General features: G+C 42.1%; 1 protein-coding gene across 1 annotated transcript in view; it reads right to left on the bottom strand.

Annotated features, from left to right (window-relative positions):
* The window catches only part of CPSRP54 (chloroplast signal recognition particle 54 kDa subunit), a 49,521-nt gene extending 29,303 nt beyond the window's left edge, over positions 1-20,218 (bottom strand). The window contains exons 1-7 of the mRNA XM_087696767.1: positions 19,900-20,218; positions 19,648-19,795; positions 19,390-19,457; positions 19,166-19,267; positions 18,917-19,069; positions 18,746-18,823; positions 18,523-18,648 (exon numbers count right to left, since the gene is read on the bottom strand). Coding sequence (XP_087552893.1) covers positions 18,523-18,648; positions 18,746-18,823; positions 18,917-19,069; positions 19,166-19,267; positions 19,390-19,457; positions 19,648-19,795; positions 19,900-20,085 — 861 coding nt within the window. The 5' untranslated portion in view covers positions 20,086-20,218. The remainder of the gene's footprint in view (positions 1-18,522; positions 18,649-18,745; positions 18,824-18,916; positions 19,070-19,165; positions 19,268-19,389; positions 19,458-19,647; positions 19,796-19,899) is intronic.
* Positions 20,219-20,823: the final 605 nt, after the last annotated feature.

Here is a 20,823-nt window from a genome sequence, read left to right as displayed (position 1 = left end):
AAAGTGAATTCTTCTTGTATGAGATTCACTTTTTGGACCACATTATATCAGCTGATGGCATCCGTATGGATCCTGCTAAGGTTGAGGCAATTTGTTCACGGTTACATCTTTTGAATGTTCATGAGATCCACAGTTTTATGGGTCTTTGTTTATACTACAGGAAGTATGTATGAAACTTTGTTGAAATCGCTTCTCCATTGTATGCTTTGCAAAAGAAGAATGTGCCATTTAGATGGACAGCACTGGAAATTTCAGCATTTAATGCATTAAAGGATAAAATGACTTCGGATACTATGCTTGTATTACCTGATCTCAAGAAGTCATTTGTTGTGCAATGTGATGCATGTGGGAACAACATAGGGGCTGTTTTAATGCAGGATGGCCGTATAATTGCTTATGAGAGTCCTAATCTCAATGGTATAGAGAGGAATTTGCGAGTCTAGAGAAAGAGCTCTTCGATTCATAGTGCAGACAAACCATCAGACTTTGCACTACTTCTTGACTCAGACGAAGTTATTTGAGAAGCATATGCAGTGGGCAAACTTATTGTCTTAAATCGTGCACATAGATGGCAAAAAGAATGTAGTGGCTAATGCACTATCTCATAAGCCTTAGTTATCAACTGTCAACATGGTTTATAACACTAAGTTGGATGCCATGAAGGATCAGTATGCTACTGATTTGGACTTTGAAAATGTATATGATCAGCTTTGCAATGGCCAAAGGCATGATCACTTTGCACCTCGAGAGGGCTTTCTAATGATGCATGGACGACTGTGCATCACAAAGCAGTTGAGGACCAAGGTGATGACATCATGCTCCTCCTTATGTGGGTCATAGAGATATTGATACCATAGTTAAGGCAATTGAGCACTTCTTTTATTGGCCAGCTTTAAGGGATGATGTTGAACAGTTTGTCAAGACATGCATAGTATGCCAAAAAGTCAAGTATGATGGGCAAAAGATGCCGGGTTTATTACAGCACTTGCCTATTCCAGATAGGCCTTTGCAGAGCATTACTATGGATTTTATCTTTGAGCTTCCACGTACATCTACAAGGGATGATGGGATATGGACTATCATCTGGAAGTTTAGTAAGAAGGCCTACTTCATTCTAGTGAGAAAAAAGATAAAGGTTGATCATATGGCACGTCTTTTTATATAGCATGTTTTTAAGTACCATGATATGCCACAATCGATTATTCGTGTCATGACCTATAGATGACCAGTTTGTTTTGGAAAGGATTGTTTGAGAATATGGGCACAACGCTGAAATTCTCTTCATCCTTTCATCCACAAAACAATGGTCAATCCAAAGAGGCTAACTCCACAATTTTAGATCTTTTGAAGTGCTATGTATCAAACCACAAAGCAAAGTGGAAATGGTAGTTGCTATTGGTCGAGTTCACATATAACAACACGGTGCATGATTCCACTTGTAAGGCTTCTTTTGAGGTGATAGAGGGTGGTGAGAAAGTACCCCCTATTTTGCACACAAAAGGTAAGATCTTTGAGGCTGATCGCTATGTGGAGAGCATGGATGCAACTTATCAGAAGGTTAAGTATGCACTTCAAAGATCATAGGATAAGCAAAAGGGAGCAACTCATCGCCATAAGCCTGCTTTGCACTCTACAGAGGGCAATTATGTGTTGCTGCATTTGAAAAGGCACAATTGAAAAAGATTAAGGGCAAAGAGAGATTATATCCAAAGCTGAGTATGCAATACTATGGGCCATTTCAAGTGTTGGAGAGGATCGGTGATACATGTTATAGGCTGAAATTGTTAGGGATTAGTCATCCCCTGGACTAGCAGTTCTCAAGCTACTCTTGGAGGGCATTACGCATTTTTCCTATCAGTTTGTGGGCATTTCCAACAATCACAATGTGCATGCACCTTTTTCGATAGGCGACTATGCCACGTGGCACACAAGCTGGTCAGTGCAGATTATTTTATGCATTTATGATGCCATCGGCTCGTTGATGATCAGATCAGTCAGTTTTTGCTCACCAACTGCATTATTTTATGGCCTTTTATTTGGGCTATTTATGCCCCACTAGCAACCTCTCCTCCTCACTTGTTTTTCAAGCATTGGTGGGAGAGATTTAGCTCTTGCCCTCTTCATTTCAGCATTCATTGACTGCAAATTTCTACGTTCTTCCGTCTCTTTTCTCTCCCCCTTTCTCACGTGTTTATTGTCTTTCAATCTTGTCCATACGCTTCGGCATTCGCTACACTCAACATGGTATCAAAGTAACATAGAAGGGCTGATTGATTGTGAGTAGATTGGGAGGATTCTTTGTGACAAAAGTTTGAGTTTTCAGCCTTTCAAGGCTTTGGTGAACAGGTTTTGCACAGAGGAGCGAAATTGTTGTTTTTTGCAAGTTGTTGTTGTTTGTAAGGGAGGAAAGGCTGTCTTTTCTGCCTTTTACTGAATATTTTGAGTTTTCATCACCTCTGGTGGGTGAAACCCTTTGAGGATGAGCGGAGGAAGCCCTAGCAGGCACCGACACCATTCACAGAGTTAGAGGGGACTGCCCTTGTTTTTTGTGGAGGTCGTTCCATTTACAATGTCAACTGAAATTGATGCGGAGTTTCAGGATATTATGGACTGTAAGATCCCCATGTTGCCAGCTCTTCCTTCAGATCAAAAGCTTGATGGGGAGGATTGCCGCATAAGGCGCATAATGATACTTGCCATCTTGAAGTCTTATGATTTGGTGGAGCTCATGACCAAGGCTATAAACCGTCCTACAACCTGTGATACCTCAAAGCTTTCTTCAAATGAGAAAGCCAAGGTGAGAAAGATACAAGCCCATTGGGACAAATTGAATGCCCACATCTATTCTTTCCTTCCCCCCCCCCCCCTTCTCTCTCTCTCTCTCTCTCTCTCTCTCTCTCTCTCTCTCTCTCTCTCTCGCACTCTAGTCATCGTTGCTTACATCAAGCACTTGACCATGGCTCAGGAGATATGGCTGGAGCTTGATCAAATGTACAATCAAATGACCATATGAAGCAGGTGTCTCTAGAAGTTTAGATGAGGACTTCCGATTCCTAATAAGTCTTCTTCTCTGCAGGAGCATGTCAATAAGCTTCGGCAATTGCAAACGCAAGTCCAAAACGCAAGGAAGTCAATTACCTCGAAGAACATAGCAATAACTCTTCTTTCTCACTTGCCGCCCCGATTCAATGCATTTAACTCCGCTTTGATTGCTTTAGGGTGAATAGAGACTCTTCATTGTGAAGAGTTGGTTCCTATGATTTTGGACCAAGAGGAGCAATTGAAAGGATAGAATGCTTCCAAATCAGAGGCATGACAAGTCAATCCTGTTAGAAGAAGGGGAAGGATCAAAAGAAGAAGGAGAAGGACAAATCGAAGAAGAACAAAGAAAAAGATTCCACTTGTCACATCTATGGCAAGACAAGTCACTAGAAGAAGGATTGTCTTAACAAGGAGAAGAATGAGAAGTCTTCAAAGGATTCGGGAGTGATGGCTGCTCCCTCATCAGCTGCCTTCCTCCACTTGGAAGTGATTGAGGCATCGATCCCTAGGGCTTCTCATGCTGCATTGACGGCCCCACACCCTCATGAGTGGATTGTTGACAATGGTGCCTCTCAGAACACGACTCCTTCTACAGCAAGTGTTGCCCGTTTGTGGCCTTCACATGGTCAGATTCTCATTGGCAATAGCTCTTCTATTCCTATTTAGGGGATGGATAACATGCAGCTTATTCTAGATGGGCAAGGTGGTGCCCATACTTTAGAGGTGCTTTATATGCCAAGCTTGGGTTACCATTTGCTTTCAATACACAAGATTTGTGCCCTTGGCCCCTTGGTTGAGTTTGACGAGGATTTCTTTCAAATTCTTGATTGTGGATCAAGACAAGTGCTTACTTTCGATTACGAGGAGAATGGAGTCTACAAGCTAAGGTCTCCTTCAGCCTTGACTTCTCTTCTTCTTACCTCTCACACACAATCCGAGCTTTGGGATGCTCAATTTGGCCACCTAAATTATGAATACCTTTGGAAGGCATCTAGGGGACAACTTGTTCGGCGTATGCTTGACATTGTGGTGAGCCAAAAACCGTGTGTATCTTGCATTCATGGAAAACAATATCGTAATGTCATTCCCAACAAAGCTTCAAGGTTCTTCAGTACCCTTGGAGCTTGTTTCTACAAATCTTTGTGGACCTATGAGGACGAAGTCCCTTAAGGGGGGCTTGTATCTCATGCTGATTGTGAACGATTTTAGTAGGATGACATGGGCTTATTTTTTGCAACTAACGTCAGAGGCTTTCTCCCACTTTAAGGATTGGTTACTCTTTGAGGAGAACCGATTAGGCTCGAAACTCAAGACATTACGATCGAATAAGGGATAAGAATTTGTTTCTAATGAGCTTGCTAGGTTTTGTGCAAATTGTGGTATGCACCAAGAGTTTGCAAACACAGACATGCCTCAAGAAAATGGCGTATTGGAGCGGAAGAACCGAAGTGTGATTAAGATGGTTCACACCATGATGGAGCATAGATAGACATCTCAATGTCTCTAAGCCGAGGCTGTGGCTACTACAATCCACATCCTTAATCAATCCCCCACTTCAACTGTCATTGGTATGATACTGTATGAGGCATAATTTGGGTCTAAGCATGATGTTTCTTATTTAAGGGTTTTTGGATATGACACCTATGTCCACGTCCTAAAGACAGTGTGATAAATTTGAAGTAGCTTCCCGAAGTCAAGTGTTTGTGGGCTACAACTCGCAATCCCAAGGTTACCAATTATATGATCCCATTAAGTGGGATATCTACGTGAGTTGAGATGTTTGGTTCGTGGAAATTCCAACCTCAGAAGGGGGTAAGGAGTACCCCCTGCTTGGAGATCCAAGAGATAGTTGGATGCCAATGACTGTACCTTTGGAGCCCCGCCTCATGGAGACGCTTCATCTTCAAATAAGGATACTACTTCCCCACCACATACCCCGATTGAGCCACCATCGATGGATGTTCTAGAAACTTCATTCGATGGAGCAAGACAAGAAGAGATCCGACCTCCTCCTCGTTGGGCTCGAGACACACTCCATGATTCAAGGATTAAGGGAGTCCCTGAGGAGTGGTAGCTGCACGATGATCTGCAGTGGTCTTGAAGGAACTAGGCACATACTACCGAGCTTGTTTAACTAGCTATTGTTTGATGATCCATGCCATGCAAGATAGGCTTTGCAGTCACAGCATTGAAAGAAGGCTATGAAGTAGGAGTTGGATCCTATTGAGCGGAATGGCACTTGGGATCTTGTGCCTCAAACCGTTCATTGGAAGGTGATCAATGTAAAATGGGTCTTCAAAACCAAATATCATAGTGATGGTACTCTGGATAAGCTCAAGGCGTAGCTCGTAGCAAAGGGCTTCACACGGTGGCCAAGGGTGGATTTCCATGACACCTTTGCACCTACAGCCCATATGGCTACCATTAGAGCCATTCTTGCCTTAGCCAGCCATAGGAGATGGCCGGTTTATCAACTTGATGCTAGAGAAGATCTATGTTGAGCAACCTCTTGGATTTTCCTCATCAGATGGGGATGCGTACAAGTTATCTTTATGGCCTCAAACAAGCTCCACATGCTTGAACCGAGAAGATAAGACTCATTCCTCCAAGGGCAGTTGGGGTATCACCGGTTCCTCTTCCAATCCCAAATTGTATATCCACACCTTTGGATGATCTTATTTTGGCAAGTGACGGTGCCCAGAAGGTCAAGGAGACTAGGGCGGCACTAGACAAGGTGTTCGAGATGACGGATATCGGCCTTCTTCATTTCTTTTTAGACCATGAGATTTACCAAACTCCGAGGGGGTTTTTCATGTCCCAATAGTGGTATGTGCAAGAGCTTTTGGCCACATTTGAGATGGAGAGATATAAAGCCATTTCTACTCCTATGGATCCAAATTGGAAGGCTACGCCCCATGCAAATTCTCTAGTGGCGAATGCTACCCACTACACGCAGTTGATTGGGTCCTTGATTTGCCTTCTTAACACTTGGGTTGATTTGTGCTTTCTTATAAGTTTGTTGGTCGGGTTCATGAGTGAACCCAAGATGGTACATTAGCGAGCTACTACGAGGATTTTGTGATTCCCAAGGGGAGCCCCAAATCTTGACATTCATCATCCAGCAGGTATTGGAGATTCACCTTTGGTTCTTATGGGCTAGATGGGGCCGGAGATGTTGACCAATGGAGGTCAACAACAAGATATTGCTTTACTTTGGGTACAGGTGTTATCTTGTGGAGTAGCAAGAAGCAGCCCATTGTTGCCCTTTTTTCCATAGAGCATAGAGCGGCATCTTCTACCGCATGTGAATCACTATGGCTTTGAAGGTTACAAGGAGAGCTTGGCTATCCTCAAACAAGTCCTACAACACTTCATTGTGACAATGAGAACTGCATAGCTTTGGCATGGAACCTAGTGTTTCATGCCAAGTCGAAACGCATTGAGATTCAGTACCATTTCATTTAGAAGAAGATCTTGGATGAGAAAATTGACATGGTTTACTACAAGACAAAGGATAATCTCGCAAATTTGTTTACGAAGGCGCTTTCTCAAGTTGTTCTCCGACAGCACTCCAGATCCCAAAGTCTTATGCCATGTCCAGGATCTGAGAGGAAGTGTTAGAGATTAGTCATCCCCTGGACTAGCATTCCTCATGCTACTATTGGTACAGTTTGTTCTCTCAGAAGGTACTCTCGAAGGGCATTATAATTTTTCCTATCAGTTTGTGGGGATTTCCAACAGTCATAATGTATGGGCACCTTTTCAAGTAGGGAACTATTCCTCATGGTAGGCAAGTTGGTCAGCGTAGATTATTTTATGCATTTATGATGTTGTCAATTGGTTGCTACATATTTTATGGCCTTTTATTTGGGCTATTTATGCCCCACTTGAAGGAATCGATTAGGCACGGAGATAGAGGTAGACACACCTTACGCTTAGTGAGAGAGACAAAGAGAGTGCGAGTAAGTAGAGTAGAGAGTGAACACATTTTTCGGTACAATGACGAGTGTACCACTTTAGATTTTAGATAGATATATGTATGAAAGTACAATGTACTAAGGGTGTGTTCACACCCGTGCACATATAAAAGGCACGATGGCCCTTTATTCCCAACAACCTCCCACCTAAAGGCAATGTGCCTTAAGAGGATAAAAGAATCAACTAAGTCTAAGAATGGAGAAAGCTAAAATAAATATATCTATCCAACTCCCATCATCTGTCGGCAATGAGCGAACCGCTCTGTTGGAAGACCCTTCGTGAGAAGGTCTGTAGGATTATCATCTGTATGCACTTTGACAAGCTCAATGCTCTTGTTGTCAAGTGCATCTCTAATGAAGTGATATTTCACCTGTATGTGCTTTGTCTTTGCATGAAAGATAGGATTCCGTGCTAGCATGATAGCACTCTAACTATCACAATGGAGAACAAGTAACTCTGTGATGCCAAGCTCTCCCACCAAACGTGAAAGCCATAAAGCCTCCTTGCATGCCTCAGTGGCAGCTACATACTCTATCTCTGTAATAGACAATGCAACACACTTTTGTAGCCTGGAGATCCAAGAGACCGCTCCTCCTGTGAAAGTAAACACATACCTAAAAGTGGACTTCCTGCAGTCCACATGTGTGGACCAGCATAGTCTACATCCGTAAAGCCAACAACAGATGCCTTCTACTTTCCAAAGCAGATGCACAACTCCTTTGTGCCTTTGAGGTATCTCATAATACCTTTCAGTGCATCCCAATGCTTCTTGCCAGGGATTGCCATGTATCTGCTAACCACTCCCACTGCAAAAGCAATGTCAGGATATGTAGCAACCATAGCATACATCAGACTCCCAACAACTAAAGCATATGGTATCTTGGCCATTTCAGCCTTCTCATCATCAGATGTAGGGCTGTTCTCTGCATTGAGTTTCACATATGGAGGCAATGGAACCCCAATTGTTTTCCCCCCCTCCATATTGAAATGCTGCAAAACTTTGGAGATATACTCCTGCTGAGATAGATAGAGTAACCCTTTAGATCTATCTCTGAGTATTCACATGCCAAGAATGTGATTTGCATCAACTAGATCCTTCATGTCAAAGTTGCCATGAAGACTTTGCTTCAATGAATCCAAGGCATGAGTATCCCTGCCAGCAATCAGCATGTCATCAATATACAAAACCAAGATAATCACGCTGCCATCTGCTGCCTTCTTGGTGTACAAGCAGTGATCCACTTGACTTCTATGAAAGCCTTGGGACTGCATGTTTGTATCAAACTTATGATACCATTCTCTCAATACAAACTCCTTTTGAGTTTACATACCATTTGTTCTTTCCCTTGTTCAACAAACCCTTCAGGCTGCTACATGTATATGTCTTCATACAGATCACCATGTAAAAACGCAGTCTTTACATCCATCTGTATGAGCTCCATATCCTCAACTATAACCAAGCCCAAAATGGTTCTCAATGTAGTCTTCTTGACTACAGAAGAGAAAATCTCATCAAAATCAATTCCATGCTCCTGCTTATACCCCTTTGCAACCAATCTTTCTTTGTACTTTGGTGAGGAACCAAAAGTGACCTTCATTTTGTAAACCCATTTGCATGGAAGGGTTTTCTGCCCTTTAGGCAACTGCACCAAGTCCCAAGTGCCATTTTTGTCAAGAGATTCCATTTCTGACAGCATGGCTTTATACCATTTCTTGTTGTCATGTATGTCCATTGCTTCCTTGAAGCAAGACCGTTCACCACAGTCTGTCAACATGACATACTCAGCCACATTAATTGCACCAGGAACAAATCTGTTAGGTTGTCTAGTAGCCCTAGACAATCTCCTAACCCAATGGTCATTGTTTGCTAGCTGTTTCTGCAAATTTCCATTTTCAGCATGCTGTCCTGGCATTTCAGCCTGCAAATCAGCATTAACAGCTTGCTGTCCTGGCTGTTCCTGCACCTGTAATGGCTCATTTTCATGGGCAATAGCTGGCTGATCATTTCCTGCATTTACAGGTTCATTTACAGCAGGTATTTGCTGCTGTACAACGGGCACATTTTGCTGTCCAAAAGGTATTTCTTCCCGGAATACAACCCTACGGACCTCCTCAGTCTTTTCGAGTTGCTTATGCATGCGATCTTCCCGGAAGATAACATCATTGCTAAGTACTATTTTTCTTTTCTCGGGATCCCACATACAGGACTTTGGCTCAAGTTTACTGCATTTTTCTTTACGAATGTGCACAAAAGCCTCGCAGCCAAACACTTTTAGATGAGCATATGAAAATGGCTTGCCCGACCACGCTTCTTAGGGAACTCCCCCCCCCCCCCCAAAGACGTGTTTGGTGACCGATTAATCAAGTGAACGGCTGTCATAACAAACTCTGCCCAAAAACCACGGGGTAATACAGCATGAGACAGCATCGTACGGACCTTATCCTGTATGATCCGATTTATACGCTCTGCAACTCCATTTTGGGGTGGATTATGAGGAGCAGTGAGCTCCCTCTTTATCCCTTTGCTGTCACAAAATGCCTGAAAGGATTTGGACACATATTCCCCACCATTGTCAAAGCGAAGACACTTCAGTGTCTTATCTGCCTGATTTCAGCCAATGCCAAGAATTTTTTAAACTTGTCAAGCACTTCATCCTTGCTACGAATAGGATAAACCCATACTTTCCGTGTAGCATCATCGACAAAGGTGACAAAATATTTCTTTCTCCCTAAAGATAATCCTGGCATTTGACATACATCTGAATGTACTAACTCTAGAGGAGAAGATTTCAAAGAAAGAGACTTTTTGTGAGAAGTTTGTGCATGTTTGCCATAAATACAATGATCACAATGCTCAAAATCAGCATAACAAAGACAAGGCAAGTAACCCAAACGAGAAAGCACTTTCATTCCTGTTTGACTCAAGTGTTCCAACCGGCCATGCCACAAAGAAACACTTGGCTGCTCGGTCACGGCAACAACATGGTCACGCACACTAGATACATGAAGACGTATCACTCTTGCAACCTCTGGCAATAACCCTAGATCCCTTACAGATCTTCCATTTTCCATCACCAAAGGTGGTATGAAAACCATCATCATCTAGCTGCCCTGTGCTAATCAAGCTCTTCTTGAGCTAAGATACATGCCGTACATGCTGAAGTGTAAAGACAGAGCCATGCTGAAACTGTAACTGCATACTGCCAATACCTGCAATCTCACATGCATAGTTATCCCCAAGATGGACAACACCATGTCAACCCCCTGTATACGCGGAAAACCACTCACGATGAGGGGTGACATGAAAAGAAGCACTTGAATCAAGAATTCAGGTATGCGTGTCATCGTCTGTATCTGCAAGTAGAGCATGTGCACCAAAATGTGAAGAGACAAAGAGTACATCACTCCCACTGTCACTGTCATGAGTGACTACATTCACCTCTTCAATTTTTACACTGCTTTTCTTAGGCTGACTGTCCTTCTTCTCTTCCTTGCAATCATCTATCTTCTTGCCTTTTCCTTTCTCTTTCTTCCATTTGTAGCAGTCACGTTTAAAGTGACCCTTCTTGCCACAATGATGGCATTCAATATCTTTGCCATGTGATTTACTGCATCCCTTGCCATCATATTTGCCCTTTTCCTGTGATCTGCCCCTAGTATGCAAAGCACTAGAAGACTTGCTGGATGCATTGTTCTACCAATTCATCTCTTCCATAAGTAGAGCACTCTCTACGTCAGCATACAAAAGGATCACATTAGAATTGCTCATAGCAGTCCTAAATGTATCCCAACTCTTTGGTAGAGTGCAAAGTAAGAAAGTAGCCTTAAAGTCCTCATCAACCATGAACTTCAAGGCAACCAGCTGGCTGAAAATGGAGTTAAACTCACTCAAGTGAGTAGACATTGTTGTACCTTCTTTCATACGCAAATCCATAAGCTTTTTCAGCCAAAACACTTTACTTGCAGCACTCTTCTATGCATACAGTTCTTCCAATCTAGTCCATATAGCATATGCAGAATCCAAACCTTCAATGTTGAAGAGCAAGGCATCAGAAATCGATAGCTCTATGGTTGAGCGTGCAAGCTCACTCAACTCATCCCAATCGTCCTAATCCATGTCCGCAAGCTTTGCCCCTTTAGTTTTGATCGGCTTTGCCTGCTTCAAAATATGCCTCAATGTCAAGAAATTGGGTTAATCTCAGCCCAATTTGTGCATGTACATGTAAAGCCCCAAATGTCAGGGACAAAATGTCACAAATTCCTGCAATTTTTGAGACAATTTTGCTTGTTCTGCATCAAATTTTCCAAATTTGGGAAAAGCCCCAAATTTCTAGGCTAAATGTTGAGAAATTTCACTCAGATGAGTAAAATTTCAACAATTTTGGCGAAATCCCCAATTCAAATGCGCACAATGTCTGCAAATCCAACGCAGATGTCTCAATTTTTCACAAACAGTGCTCAGTCTGGCAAAGCCCCAACTTTCTGGGCCAAAATTGCACAAATTTGATGTTTTGTGCTTGCACACGTAAACCCTAGTTAGGGGAAGGAGTTTGAGAAAAAGTTTTTTTTTTTTGAAAAAAAAGTTTCAAATGGCGGGTCCATTGACCCGTCAGGCCTCCCCATCGTGCACTCGTCAGGCCTCCCCATCGCACACTCGTCAGACCTGTCCTTGCCCGCTGGTGTCGCACGCCCCGTCAGGCCCGTCCTTGCCCGCTAGCATCGCGCACCCCGTCAGGCCCATCCTTGCCCGCTACTGGTTCCGTCACGCGTTGACTGCTGCCCACTACCCGTCACGTCACGCTACGATACTGCAGACCTGCTCGACCGGTTGTCGCCCGTCACTCCACGTTAGGGCCACACGGCTATAGTTGCCGCCGCTCCACGCTAGGGGCCAAGTGCACACTCTCCACGGCCTATCCGTTTTCTGCAGCTCACGACTGCCTCAGCCTGATTGACGATCGTGCTCAATACGCTCAGCACCTTACGCTCTGATACCAGCTTGAAGGAATCTATTAGGCACAGAGATAGAAGTAGACAGACCTTATGCTCAGTGAGAGAGACAAAGAGAGTGCGAGTAAGCAGAGTAGAGAGTGAACACGTTTTTCAATACAATGACGAGTGTACCACTTTAGGTTTTAGATAGATATATGTATGAAAGTACAATGTGCTAAGGGTGTGTTCACACCCGTGCACATATAAAAGACACGATGGCCCTTTATTCCCAACACCACTAGCAGCCTACCCTCCTCACTTGCTTTTCAAGTGTTAGTGGGAGAGATTTTGCTTGAGGAGATGCATTGGCAACCCTTGTATATATACCCTCTTCATTTCAGCATTCATTGACTACAGATTTCTACATACTATTGTCTCTTTTCTCTCTCCCTTTCTCTCATGTTCATTGTCTTTCAATCTTGTCCATATGCTTCCCCATTTGTTGCACTAACAAAAATTCCCTCCACACTAGCAAATACACAATGCCTTTCATGTGAGCTTGCTTCGGCCTTTTCATGGCGATGTGCCAAAACATGTATCTACTAAAATTAAGCCTGAGGTTGAAGAGCTTGATGGGATACTAGTACCAAAGTAGATTTTGGCACACAGAGCAGAAGATCAAGGATAAGGTCTCCAAATGATACTTGTTGAAGTTTTAGAATTATTCACCAATGGATGCCAAATGGATGGATGACTTGGTAGACCGCCCTCAATTGTTGCAACTTTACTTTGATGCTTTCTAGTTAGAGCCAACTTTAGATCAGGTTCAATAAAGCGAGGATCCGGAGTATTACTTGATGCTCATAAAGGAGCTAGCATCTCAATTGTTGCGGCCCTTACCTTGATGCTTTCTAATTAGAGCCAACTTTAGATCCGGCTAAGTCAAGTTCAATAGTGTAAGGATCCAAAGTATTACTTGATGATCATAAGGAAGCTAGCACCTCCACTCCTCAATGATGGATAGCTCTAAATGTAGTGGATCTTGCATGTATTCAGCATACATTCAGGGTATTGTAGTTTACAATATGTTTGCTAGGAGATCACTATTCAGTGTCCTAGGCACTATGTTTGGTACACATATGGTATGGTTTATTATCTAAGTTAATGATCATCAAGCGCTAATTATCGAATGCTGGTTTTCAGTGTATGGTCGTTAATTTTCACTAGTATTCAGCTGATTTTGTAGACAGCAGCATATGTTATGATGCCATTGATGTTCCAACCATGGTTTATGCTTGGTTTATGCTATACTATGGTTCAATTTTGTCAGATTAATTGAGCTCATGATTAATGGATCCATCACATGATAATCTAGCAAAGTATTGACTATGATGTTAGCAAGATTGTCCGTTCATGTGTGAGTCTGTACATGCCAGATGGGCTAGGCACACTAGTCATTATTTTAGTGTTTCTTGTGTGGCATTTTATGCTAGTCGGCCAGCATTAAATGCTGGCCAACCAACTGCCATATTTGGCATATTTTGGGCCTATCATTTCAAGGGCTCCTCCTCCACCTCGATCTGTCATCATTCTTCAAGTGGTCTTCCTATTGGAGAGGGGAGCCAATGCCAATGTCCAAGCAACCAGTGACTCACTATTGTACGCATCATTCTCGTGTTTGGTATATGGATTCCATTTCCCAAGCACACCTTTGAGTTCTCTTCTTTTTCACTGTTCTTTTTTTTTCTTTCTCCTTTTCTCTTGTGTTCGGCAGCACTTGTCTATGCTTCCATTGCTGTACCACTTCTGATAGATGCCTTGTGGAAAATTCCAATGCAATACTTTGCTTGTGATACATATGGCAGTGCAATCGAGGATGATTGTAAGGATTTTAAGAAAGAGATTTGTCATGACGACATGTATTTTTGCAAGCCTCACTTAACATGTGTATTAATTTTTAATCACATGTTTAAGCAAGCGTTGCACATGTGAGGTGTTACTAAGGTTAGTACAATTTATGAGCCTATGACCTGAGGGAATCAACAGATGTCAAAGGCAAAAGTTGCAGTTAGTTATGTCGCACAAATACTAGGTAGTATCTGGTACCAGTTATTAGCCTAAGTCATTTATTTGGCCATAAGTATCAATTGATGACGCTATTGGATCGGGCCAGAAGGAAGGAGGAAATCTCGTTTTACATTTTGAAGCTAATGAAAAGAGAAGTTGAGCTACTGCTGCCTGCTTTTGGAACCATTTCTCAGCCATGGAAGACCATTTTGGTAAAGGCAATTGCATATTCCTGACCTTGAGAAGCTGGTGAGCGGTTGATGGACTTCCTCTAGAAGATTATAACCTCTCATACTCCCTTTGCTGTTGGTGAATACATTTGGGGCTAGAAAATTGGGTCACAGCTCAATTTCACTAAATTCTCGTCATAAATCTCTAAATTTTCTCTCTCTACAACATTCTCTCTCTTTCTCTAGCCATTTCCCCAGCTTTGCTCCAAGTTTTACAACAATCCAACCATTGAAGGTGGAGATCTTGGGTGAATCTCTACTGTAAACCCTAGTTTGCAATAGAAATTAGGGTTTAGCAACTGCCTTAGAAAGCATGCCAAACATTGAAGACTCTAAGACCTGCGTTATTCAAGGCTGAATGTGATTTTCAGCTGAAATTAGATGGAGGACCAATCAGCCATCAAATTTGGGGCATTTTCACTATTCTCGAAGTGGATGAAGGCCAATTGATTGCCCTGAATCAAGGGGCAAATTAGATTAAAGACTCGCTAGTCACTTCAAATCGTAAGGGGAGTTTGGATTGCGAAGGGGATTGGAAGAATCCCATTGTAAATCAACTTCTACTTCAACAAAGCTAAAGAAATACCAAAAGGAGCACCAATTTTGAGGCCAACCAGGTGTCCATTGTCCAAAGATTAGTAGGTACATTTATATTTTCAGTTTTGCAATAAATGCATGGTGCTGTAATTAAGTTATAATCAAGAAACTACTACCCATCCACTGAAGGAAGGCTGGTTTCACTTTCAGCACATCCTTTTTGCGTCTCCACATACCTAGCATATTTGCTTCACACACCACTAGCCTCTTCCTTTGTCATTGATATCAAGTAGTGTTAGAAATAGCTTGCTTATTTTGTGAAGGCCTTTGGCTCTAACTACTAGTCTCCTATCCATTACTTACTCGACCTCCACCTCTACTTTTTGCACAAAAACTTATCACTTTTTAACACACACACACACACACACACACACACACAAAAAGCCAAAAAAACAAAACAAACAGTTCATTGTGATTCCATCTGCCTTTGCAGAACTTGGTAGGCCACTACGCAACCACCGCGCACCCTTGGTCCGATGTCCTAATTGCTTTGGGGTGGGACACCTTAGGGTGAAAACACATAAAAACAAAAACACTCAAAAATTTGGGTTGGCCTTCCTTTCTGGCTCAATTTTTGGGCCTGAGAGGAGATATTGAGTAACATAAGCATTACATGCTAAATTAGCCACTTAAACAACTCCAAAAATGCTTAATTAATGAAAGCCCTAAAATGTTGCACAGTTTAAGAGAATTTTAGAACAGTACAAGATACAAGGTCCCAAAAGTTTCTATAAATAGATATGCTGCCCTCCATTCTCAATCTCATTTTCGCAAGTTTCAAGTCCTACTTCACTGCCCACATCCCATTCGCAGAGGACATCTCGACCGAAGCTGCACGTTGCTATCTATATAGATCAGGCACATGTTTCTAGCCTCCATCACACAGTCTACATCGATTTTTATTGTGTTTGCTGATCAGCCATATCATCTAAAAATAGCGACTTGCTAATCTACTACATTTGTAATCTATGGCTGTTATATAGATTGTCATGTCATCATACATCCGTTTTTACTGCCGTCAGCCTACCACATCATCATTCTTGCATTTTTTCTACCGTCAACCTACCACATAATCATCAGCTTGCTGCATTGCAGTTTTCTCCCTCCTCTGCCTGTCCAACACCACACACTACCACATTTGCTAATGTCCTACATCTAGAGGCTGCCTTGCTGCATTTTCAAATCCATCAGGAGTACGACACTCTCTCCCACTCAATACCTCTACCTCAATCCTTGAGACACAAGAGTTTGGGGTACAATTTTCATTCTTGTACAGTTTGTTTGCTGCATAACCATTGTATATTCAATATTCGATCATTCATTCAAAGTCCACTGTGTTTATTGTCTCTAAGTTACCCTAACCCTAATTGTGTTCTATTGAGTTTATACTTTGTCGTATGCTTTAATTTATGTTTTTGCATTAGGGTATTTCTTCGTAGGATGGACTAAATGGTGGGCAACATATCTATTTATAAATACAAAAGGATCCTCCCAAATTAGGTTTTTGCTTATGGGACACCAAAACTCTCTAGGAACACATACCCATTAATGAAACATTTAGTAGTTTATATGTTTTGGAGCTGTTTTAAAAAGCTTATCAATTTACAATGTAGTTTTGGCTCAACACAAGATCCCTCTATTTCCAAATTCTATGATTGAGGATTGGTATGATCAAGATTGACATCCGTGTTTTTTTAAGGCACCTCCGTGGTGGCTTGATCACCCACTGCTTGAGTATCCATGGTCTTATCTAATGACCATTGCTATATATACTATGATGAGTTATTATCATTGTATATTTTTTAATTTATTGTATTGATTGCCCATGATCTAAGAGAGGGTGTTAGCAAAGTACATCTCTTGGGTGTCAATTTTTGTCTTTGTGTGCATTTCAATTTTATGCCTGTGCCATTTAAGGCTGGCCAACTTGATTTTTGGTGCCTATTTATGGCTGGCTGATTGGTCATTTTTTGTGGCACATTTTTGCCTATTTATTAGTAATCACCCTCCTACTCATGCACTGATTCACTAATTTATCACATAGGAATCTTACAACACGACTATTTCCAAGTGTTTCCAAGTGAAGAGAAGGAGACAACTGCACACTATTAGTGACTCCGTACCTGTGCCATTGTACTATTCTTGAGCCTTAGTATGTGGATTCCATTTCCCGAGTCAATTCCTTGTAAGTTTGTTTGTTCTTGCTATTCTCTTTTTTGTTCATTGCAATCTATATAAGGAGTGTCTCTTTGGTTCCATTGCTCCACACTTTCTAGAAATTACACCTTTGGATTCTCCTCTTTTCTAAATTGTGCATTACAAGTGTCTTACAATCGATGTTAGAGTTGACACAACACCAAGCAAAGAAACATCGAAGTTCACAAGATTCCAATTTTTTTCTTTTCTTCTTCTTCACAATACTCGTATAGGGTTTTCTTCACCATGGCAACTCCATATGAAGAGTTACGTTGCAAGTACATGCAATACACATTGAGTCAAAGACAACACACATGAAAGCGATAGTGCTTTGCCAAGAATTTACTCTTCTCCAAAGCCAAATGGATTCTTCATGAATTATGATCTTCCCAACTTCAAGGGAGGGGGAGGGTGCCAACATGAGGAGGCACACAGAAAAAAGGTTGGCTCATCTCAAGCATTTGGTGGCTCCAAATTCAACAAACAAAATCTTTAGTGTTGTGGTACTTCATGTATATTGACTCAAGGCCAAGCAATAGTGAGGGGCTAGCACAATGCAAGAGCTTTGCCTCCTCTTAATATGCATGAAGAATCGTATCATGGTGATTGCTGAGAGAGACAAGACTGTGTGTGTCTGTTTTTTTTTGGTTTGGGAGGGGGGAGAGGGCCGCCTATATGCAGTTTAGGCCACCTCAAACATCCTTTTCTTCTTTTCTACAATCACCCTAAGTGTTTTGAGGGACCGGTTCAAAGCATATCTCTCACTTAGTGCCAACCACGATTCAAGGATCTCTAGATCTCCCTTACCAAGAAGGACAAGTTTGATTATGGAGAAACTTTACCATTCCAAAGTTCAATGGCAAGCAGTACAACAAGCTTCTTATACACATGCACAGTTCAGGCCACCTTGAACATCCTTTTTTTCTTCCCTACAATCACCTTGAGCATTTGAAAGGATTGGGAGCAAGGCGAGTGTCTCTCACTCAGTAACAACCACAATTTGGGGGTCTCTATATCTCCCTTACAAAGAAGGACAAGCAATGATGGTGGAGAAACTTTATCATCCCAAAGTTCAATGACAAGCAGTACAACAATCTTCTCTGCACACTTGGGTGAAGAAGATGGATAGTACCCTTGCCTCCGTGTTGCAAAAGGAGTTGACCACCACATTCGAGAAGTGAGAGAAGCACAAGATGGCTGGTCAGCCTAACCAGTCTACTGTTGCAACGGCCAGAAAGGGTGAAAGGGTGAGTCCATAAATTTTTGGCCAGTGATTGGACTTGTTACAATGGATGTTTAGGGTGGCAATGACTGTTCCTTAAGACAATGACACTTTGGAGAGAAGGCAACAATGAGAAGTCCATAGGTAGAGCATTGTGGCAATCTTCAAAGGCTAGCTTCATGTTCATGGATTGTGCATGTGTGTATGTTTATATGTATGAGCGAGAGGAGGTTTCAATGCAATAGACAGATGACTGACCTGTAACCTTCCAGCTGTATCAACTATAAGAACATCAACCCCTTTTTTCCTTGCCTCATCAAGCCCTCTTTTTGCAATTTCAGCCGGTTTTATTTGTGTTCCAGCCTCAAATACAGGGACATCCACCTAGGAAAATAAATGTCAGTTTTAGAAGGTTGCTAGATTTTAAGTCTAAAATGGGCTATCCACCAAGTCCGAATAGCAAAAATTGGCTGAAATATACCTGCTTCCCTAGTGTAACAAGTTGCTCAATAGCTGCAGGCCTATACACATCTGTAGCCACCAACATACACTTTTTCCCCTGTTAAAATGTAGCCAAAGTCAGAACTTGCACTGGCATCCTGCATAGGGGAGTGCTTTGTGGTATAGAAGCCAAGTATGAGTTTGCCTATACTTTGTTCTTGAAATATAAAGCCAGCTTCCCACAGGCTGTGGTTTTACCAACTCCTTGAAGCCCAGCCATAAGTACCACAGTGGGCTTGCTTTTAGAATATTGAACTTCTGAAACCTCTCCACCCATCAGTTTCACAAGCTCATCATTGACAACCTGCAAGGCAAATCATGCTCCCTTTCAGAGTTTCTTCCAACCCCAAGAGATATGCAGGTTATGGACGAGAAAAAGGTAGAAATGCTGCAAGTTCACCTTCACTAATTGTTGGTCAGGCCGTACACCTCGTATAACACCTACACCAACTGCCTTTTCAGTAACGTTCTTTATGAAGCTTCGAACCACAGGAAGGCTCACCTGTTCCACAAGTTTATAACAGATAAGGTTGATATGAGAATCTTTCTCAGCGGCAAACGATCGAGGCTCATTTATTAAGAAAAACGTATTCAATTAAGTCACCAATGAAATTTTCGGCGTACATCAGCTTCAAGAAGAGCTCTTCTGATGTCGCGCATGGGTTCCTTGATGTTTTCTCTCGTCAATACATCTAACGAAGAAGAAATAAACAGTCAAGAATATTTCCAGAGTCTGTATATTTTAGCAAAGCGACCTTAGAGAGGTTTTCTCGTGTCAAAACATCTAAAGAAGAAGAAACAAACAGTCGAGAGTTTCCAGAGTCTATATATTTTTAAGTAAAGCAACCTTACAGAGGTAAATAAAAGGGAGCGACTAACTACCTTCCTTTCTAAGCTTGCTCCACGCAGCTTCGAGGCTGCCGGTCAATTGATCAAACATTGCTGCAGAAACAGTAAGCCGCCGGCAGGATCCCTTGTCTCGAGGTTTCCGAGAAGCCAAGTCTTTAATGGAAAGGAATGCATCATTCGCCTGTATGTAAAAATAAGCCGCAGCACTTATTACGCTACAAAAGCTCGAGTAATGCACTGGCATGGTAACATTATCAGCAAACCAGACAATTGAGTAGTACTAGCCTGCACGAAGCTGCTCCCGCGAGAAGCGATGGATTGGCTGCTAAGGCGAAAGGAAGCGACGTGAACGGGTGGCAAGTTGAAGGCCCGTCTCCTTCTGGTGGAAGCAATGCTGGCGCAGAAGAAGAATGAGGACGACGACGACGACGACGGCTTTGAACAATGGCAAGCCTGCTGCAAGCGCTCCATATCCTCTTTCGCCTGAATCCTTATTCCTCCCTGGAGAAGATCATTGCAGACCCCCGAGCCGATGGAGTTTCTCACTTGGAAGCTCGAGTACCTGAAGGAACTTCTACTCACCTCTTGCCTGTACAACTACTACAAGATAAACAAGAGATGTTCAATTAATCTATCAATAATTCATATTCGATAAACAACACCTCGTAAGAGCCCTGCCACACGCCGGTTTTTCAAAAGTGTGTACAACTCCAGTTACGATCACTCGTTGGATAGGTTCTAAACACTTGTCACTAATTCACGAAGTAACTTCATGTGAATCACTTGTCTTCCATTCATGGAGTTCTTCCTTATTATTTGTGATTCTCTCTTACATACACATGCATGACTATACATGTAAATACATGAGTAAATTAAGTAATGCTTTGCTCTTTCCTCATTACAGTGACGATTGATATTACCCTCAATTTTTCCAATTTCCTTTTCAATTTTTTGGATTGGAATCTCCATCAAAGTTTGGAAGAAAAGGATTCTCAACTTAGGAGAGAGAAGGGAGAAAGAAAGTGACGACTCATACGTATAAGTTGAACTTGACGTGGATCCCAACGTAGTCCGATGAAGGGAGGAGAGAGAAAGAGAGAGAGAGAGAGAGAGAGAGAGCTTTAAATGGTTTATGGAATGACTTTATTCCATTTTGGGAATGACTAGTTGGAGTTTACGTAGTACCTCTATTTTTTAGTGAAGTACATA

Source organism: Lygodium microphyllum, chromosome 2 (genome assembly GCF_053477565.2).
Source record: "Lygodium microphyllum isolate KBCC chromosome 2, Lygodium_microphyllum_v1.1.10, whole genome shotgun sequence".
NCBI classification, from domain to species: domain Eukaryota; kingdom Viridiplantae; phylum Streptophyta; class Polypodiopsida; order Schizaeales; family Lygodiaceae; genus Lygodium; species Lygodium microphyllum.
Note: the sequence above shows the minus strand (reverse complement) of the source record. Positions and strands in the feature narration are given on the sequence as shown.